Genomic DNA, 6,516 nt, shown 5'->3' on the forward strand with positions numbered 1-6,516 from the left:
TGTGCGTAGGAGGCGCCACTTTACCCGTGCGTCGGAAGTGAGGGCTACAAGAGGGTGATGCCTCTCTAGGCCTGAGCTCTTCTCAGTATTCTGAGAGCCTCGTTGCCATAGCAACTTCCAATCCTAGAGAGTCTCCAGTAAGGTTCAGGAGAGTCTGGGTTGGGTTGGGGACTCGGTGACCCAGGACTCTGGAGGGAAAGAGCCCCACTACTACCTTCCTGACCTTGGAGTGTGTTCACAGCTTCCTACCGGGAAAGGCAAGAAGAGACACTTTGAGCCCAGTTCCCCTAGCTTTCATCGGCCCTTGGAAGCCCTGCCCAACCAAGCCAGGGGAACGCAGGGCGTCTTCACCCCGCGCCTTTCATCCCCACTGGATCTCCAAGCAACAACTGGTTCATCACCCTAATGACGCTGACCCTTTAATGAGGCTGCTTTCATGTCAGCTGCCTGGGAGTGCCATCTCAGCATTAAGCCTAGGAAGGGTGGCACGGCGCCCCAGACCCTGCCCTGGAGTTTATAAGGCAGCTCTCAGGGTGAGGTCCCTGCTCCATAGTGTCCCCAGTACTCATCCTTTATGGAAACACCCTGCTCAGCACGCTTGTTTTGCCGAATGCAGTCTGGACTGGGAACTCGAACCAATAGTATTCGTGGGTTTGAATAAAACCGGGGTTTTCTGAGGTTAAATTAAATTGGAGGAGTTTGAGGTTAAAACTTTTTAATTGAGAACTAAAGAAGGGGACAAGTGAATTTGGAAAGGATCTACTCCTTTCCTCCAGTAAAATAGTGTCATCCTCAGTAGGCTTCTTGAAAGGCCTCTGCCTATGGCAGTGCTAAGGGAGCAGAAACCACACCCACCACTGGCTAGAGAAGGTTGGGAGAGGCTCAGTGGGTGGGAAGAGAAGTCATTCAGCCAGCCAATCATTCACTAGTCTCTCCAAATGGCCTACTTGGGGAGTGTGCTAGATTGGGCGGATACTCACAGACCACCTGCCCTGCCTGCCAATGGGTCACAATCTATGGTCTAATGCAGGAAGCCAACCTGTCTGTGGACCATCTTCCCACTGTGTGTTCTTTGCATCTAAGCCAATTCATTTGCTCCCATAGCTTTCATTTGAGCTGTAGATGACCCTCAACTTTGTCGGTATTTCCAACCTAGACCTCTCACTTGTGAGTTCTAGATCAATATATCCAATTATCTACTGGATGTCTTGTATGTTTCACAAATCCTGGAGACATTTATATTTAAGTCAAATTTGTCATTCTCTCATTCCTCAACAACAACAACAAATGCTTTACTTATTTCTCTTTTCCTGAATTCCTTATCTTGTCAAGTGGGTTCACCAATTGGCCACCGAATTAGAAAGATAGGAGACATCATGAACGCCCCCTTTCTCACTCCTGACTCCCAATTTATCACCAAATCTTGTTGATTTTCCTACCAAATGTCTTCCAAATCTATCTGTCTCCATTCCATACCAAATCAGGCTCTCCTCATTTTTATTTTTAAAACTTGGAATACTACCATAGTCTCCTAACTGGCCCTTGTCTCATCTCCATTCTTTACTCTTCTGCCAATGACCTTCCTAAAAGCAAAAATGATCATGTCACTTCACTGGCATAAAACCTATCAATGGCTTTCCACTGCTGTTAGGATACAGTTTGAACTCTTTGACCTAACACACAAGGTCTTCGATTATTTGCCTCCTTTCCACCAACAACATTGAACCAAAACACTTGTAGTTCCAGAAAAATGCCATGACTTTTGCCATGTTTCCTCCACTCTTTCCTCCCAGACCCTTAAAATCTCAAAACAGGCATAACCTCCTCCAGGAAGTTTTCTGTGATGCCCACTGTCCCTGAAGTCCAATGTTTTTTGCTATGCTCCCATAGCACCTCCAAAATAGTTTTTACCATGCTGCCCTGTAGATATCTAGCTCCTCTAGACGGTGACGTTCTCATGAGCAGCAGCTACCTTGTCTAATTACATTTTTTCTCAGCATGTGGTTTTATACCTGGCACAGAGTAGCTGCTCAGAAGACATCTGACTAATAAACGATTGAATAAATGAAGCGTTACTGCACTATGGTAGCCTTTAGAGAAAGAACATTTGGGCATTAGAGACACCAGCCCCCTGTGTCCAAGTTGCCTAGAACCTTGTGCTCGCGTGTGCGGCCAGCCCTGGTGCCGGCTTTCTCCCCGTCATTCTCCCCTCCTGCCTCTGGGGGCGCTGTGTGCCCGGCTCCTGCAAGCTGCAGCCGGAATTGGTCCTGAAGGACGGAAGCTGGGGGGCGGGGCCAGACGGAGCCTGGAACGACCCGGGAGGAAAAGCGGAGTGCTTGTGGCTGTGCTGCCCCTCCCCTAGTCCCGGCGCGCCTGGAGGGGCCCAGCCGGGGTGCTGCGAGGGCTCCGGGAGGTACGGAGGTGGCAGGCCAGGGTCGGTCACCGCATCCGGGCCGCTTTAGGTGGCGGGTCTCTGCCTCCGATTCCCTCTAGGGGCCCCCTCGGGGGTAAATCGGTGGCGGAAGCCCCTCTAGCAGTCTCACTTGGGGTATCCTTTCATTGTGGGGCCCACTATTTGGGCCCCGAGCGGGGAGGGGGTCTGTATCGGGAGTTTACTCGAGAGGTCTCTGTTTAAGACACCTCTTGGGAGTGCCCTCTGTATCTGCTATGGCAATCCTTGTCTGGGGTTTCTTCTGGGAAGCTTGTGTTTGGAATGCCTTCGACGAGATCTCTGTCCGGGAGGTTTCTGTGTCTGAGCCTCATTTTGGCTTATGAGTTCAAGGGCATCACAGATTTTCTCCTTTTCCCCTTAGATTCTTTCACTCTTTCTTGTGTGATGTTCTTCATCTTAGCCATGGACTTGACTGGGAATTAGAGGGAATTAATTGTCCAGATAAATCATACAGGAAAGCAAAATCCCATTCTTATTAGCTCGCTCTACAGACGAAGAGCGGCTTAAGACCAATCCACACAATATAGCATTCTTGTTTATTTCTCCATGGAGGCATGGCTCAAGACAGGAAGCTGAGTGGAGCTCCCTCCAGCTACTGGTCTTCCACATCCTGTGCACAGAAAGGAACCCGGCCAGTGGTTCCTTTAAACCAAAGACTCTCTTCCCCCTTTATGGCAACAATTACTGAAAACCTGCTCTGAGCCAGTTACTGATCAGGTGCTTGGGATGACAAAGATGAGTAAAGTACAGCCCACTGTCCAGTAGCGGACAGAGACACATCACTCCAATACACCCTGACCACAGTAGGGGACAGACAGTGCTGAATCCCTGAAGTTCTGAGGTTCAGAACCTGGCTCTCAGTTATAGGAGATCTGCCCTCTGTTTTCATCCCACCTCACCCAGTGTGCTTCTGTTCTTCAAGGCAGAAGGCTAAGCATGGGGAAGAGCTGCAAGGTGGTCGTGTGTGGTCAAGCATCTGTGGGCAAAACTTCAATCCTGGAGCAGCTTCTATATGGGAACCATGTAGTAGGTGAGTGTTGTTGGGGGTAGGGACATGGTGGAAGAATAAGTAGGATGTGATCATAACATGAAAAGGCTAAAAGCTGCTGCTGCTGGTTATTGTACCCCCAAAGAGTGAAATCTACTTAACGACCTTAACCCCAGCATATTGAAATCTGGAAAGAGGAAACCCAATATTTGAGATAGCAAGGAAAAGCTCTCAGGTCACGCTTTTGCTTAGTATGGCGTTAGCATGAGATCCATGCTGTTCCCCAAGTCATCTAGTCTTGCCTGTCAGTCCCTGGCCCTCTGTCCCCAGCCCCACATTCCTTTCTTTCCCTGGCTGATTGGCCTGTTAGGATATACTCAGTCACCCACGTTTCCCATCTTCCTTCTTTCTACAAACAAGTTTTTTCCTCATTTTGCCCCAGGTTCTGAGATGATTGAGACACAGGAAGACATCTACGTGGGCTCCATTGAGACCGACCGGGGGGTGCGGGAGCAGGTGCGTTTCTACGACACCCGGGGGCTCCGGGATGGGGCCGAGCTACCCCGGCACTGCTTCTCCTGCACTGACGGCTATGTCCTGGTCTACAGCACGGATAGCCGAGAGTCCTTTCAGCGTGTAGAGCTGCTCAAGAAGGAGATCGACAAATCCAAGGACAAGAAGGAGGTGTGTGTGGGGATCCCTTCTCCACCTTTCCAGCCTCATTCCAGCTTCTGGGGCTCTGAAAGACATATCCACGGGTGGGGTTAGGAGAAAGAGTGGGCCCTGGGCTGGCTCTGGGGAGCCTGGCATGGCTATTTTTCATTCCTATCCCAGGAGGTAGGGTAGGAGCTAGAGGGGGGATAGAGGCCACTGGAGGGTGTCTTCACCCCTACAGGTGGCTGTATGTTGAGGCAGCTCAACCAAAGAGGCTTTCCTTTAGTTTTAGAGGTTTCTGACCTAACTTTGGGAGCCCCCACTGATCTTTCTTTATGATGGTTCTTTGCTCTTATCCTTCTGTTCCCAAATCCCCCTTTAAGCTGCAGGTGTTTGGGGAATGTTCCCTCACCAGTTGTTTAGCCAGAAACAGACTGATTGCTCGTAATGAGCAGGCACGGGTGACACAGGGCTTATAAGAGAACTCCTGGAGGGAGGGCCAGATGGAGAGTAGAACTTAAACAGAGGAAGGAGAATAAAAAGCAACCATCTCCCTCTCCCCAGTCATTGTTTCCTATATAAGAAGAGGCAAAACGTTAGCTATTGAGACTTTTTCTTCTGTTAGGACTTCTAGGTCATTGCCAACCCTCACACCCAACTCTGAGGCCCATGGTACATCCTCAGGCCTCTACTCTGTCCCTCTTCCCCAGGTCACCATCGTGGTCCTTGGCAACAAGTGTGACCTACAGGAGCAGCGGCGTGTAGACCCAGACGTGGCTCAGCACTGGGCCAAGTCCGAGAAGGTGAAGCTGTGGGAGGTATCTGTGGCTGACCGCCGCTCTCTGCTGGAGCCCTTCGTCTACCTGGCCAGCAAGATGACCCAGCCCCAGAGCAAGTCTGCTTTCCCCCTCAGCCGCAAGAACAAGGGCAGCGGTTCCTTGGATGGCTGAAGACCTGTCATCCTTCCTCCACTTTCCCAGCCTCCTTCCAGCTTCTGGGGCTCTGGGAGATATATCCAGGGGTGGGGTTAGACAAGCTGTCCTTCCCAGGCCAGGCAGCTGGGCTGTCCCAGGCTCAGGTTGCTTTTGCTCCCTCCCAGCCTTGGGAAGTGGAGATAATCTAGGTTAGTGCCCCCCAAAGCCTCCCTCCCCACCAGCTCTCATCATACCTGCCCTCCATGACCTGGGGCAGTTGTGGTCAGTGTCCCCTTCCACCTGCCCTGGACGGGAAGCTGAGCTGCCATGCACAAGTGCCCAGTCTAGGCTCTGGTTCCTGTCACAGGGGTCCCCCACCTGTGAGCTTTCTGCCAGTGACAGACACACACACACACACACACACACACTCATACTCATGGCACCAGACTGGACTCCAGAGGAAGGGCGTCCAGGTATTATGTACGTGCGTGTAGACGTGTGCACAAGTGCATGTGTGTGCATGCTGGTGTCCAACTCTGACCCCCTCACCTTTCTCCTGTCCTCTCCTTGGCTGGAAGAAGCCAGCCTCCTGGGAAGTGTAATTTTCTGCTTTAACTCCCCCCCCCCCCCCACCCCACCCCCCAATTGTTTTGCTTCTTCTTCCTGCTCAGGGAGCACATGGCCCTTATTGGCTGAGGTGGAAAGGAAGGATGGCTGGGCTTCACCAGCTGGCTTTGGGACCCTGCAAGTCCTTTCCTCTCTCTGGGTTTCAGTTTTCTCATCTGTAAGGTGACGGGAGTTGCTTAGATGATCTTCTGGATCCTCTCCAGCCCTCTGATTTTATAATACCTGTGGCTTGGGGCTGGCTCTTACTGTACCCTTTGCTTCTCCCTCTTCAAGGTGCTATGCCCACTGGCCCTGGAGGCTGAGACACTGCTCTCCCCCAACCACCAGGGGGCAGGCGTGCACTGCCTCTAGCTGCCAGAGCGGCCGCCCGCCCAGTGCCCGATCAGCCCACCTCACACCCGGTGGGGCCTGGCCTTCACCCCTTCCTGTGGTTGTTTTCAGCTGATAGCTGGACTCCTATTTATAAATTACCTGTGTTTATATGCCTGCTGCCATGGTGAAGGCTGGACAAGGTGCTCCTCTAGCCCTTCCTTACCTCAGATGCCTGAATAGAACAAGGCAAACCAGTAGCAGCTTCTCAGGAGCTGACAGATCTGTCGGGGCTCAGAAGGGTGGTTACACTTTCAACATGCTATCAAGTGAGCTTGTAACCCACGACTTCCCGTGTCCACTTCATGCTTCTAATGTGCACACCCAGCAGAGATGAGACACCAGAGCCAGAGCCAGGTGACCTCTAGTCCACACCCCTTCTCCCCGGGATGGGAGAGGTGAATAGGGCAGGGCTGGGTGAGTCGAATTAGGGCATCTACAGGCTCGGGCTTGAATTCATTTATTGATGCATTGGACACAATAAAACCACAACTGTTATCAAAAGGTTCCCC

The 6,516-nt window shown here is 51.6% G+C and overlaps 1 protein-coding gene across 2 annotated transcripts; it reads left to right on the forward strand.

Moving 5' to 3' along the window:
• Positions 1-2,290: 2,290 nt before the first annotated feature.
• Positions 2,291-6,508, forward strand: NKIRAS2 (NFKB inhibitor interacting Ras like 2). 2 transcript variants are annotated; one of them, XM_007087654.3, is made up of 4 exons: positions 2,291-2,413; positions 3,375-3,482; positions 3,883-4,124; positions 4,805-6,508. In XM_007087654.3, the coding sequence occupies exons 2-4, from the start codon at positions 3,389-3,391 to the stop codon at positions 5,042-5,044; spliced, it is 576 nt and encodes a 191-aa protein (XP_007087716.1). In that variant the 5' UTR covers positions 2,291-2,413; positions 3,375-3,388; the 3' UTR covers positions 5,045-6,508. The 2 variants fall into 2 exon arrangements, with proteins under 2 accessions (XP_007087716.1, XP_015395519.1); XM_015540033.2 differs by having other exon boundaries at positions 3,379-3,482.
• Positions 6,509-6,516: the final 8 nt, after the last annotated feature.

Source organism: Panthera tigris, chromosome E1, assembly GCF_018350195.1.
Source record: "Panthera tigris isolate Pti1 chromosome E1, P.tigris_Pti1_mat1.1, whole genome shotgun sequence".
NCBI lineage: Eukaryota > Metazoa > Chordata > Mammalia > Carnivora > Felidae > Panthera > Panthera tigris.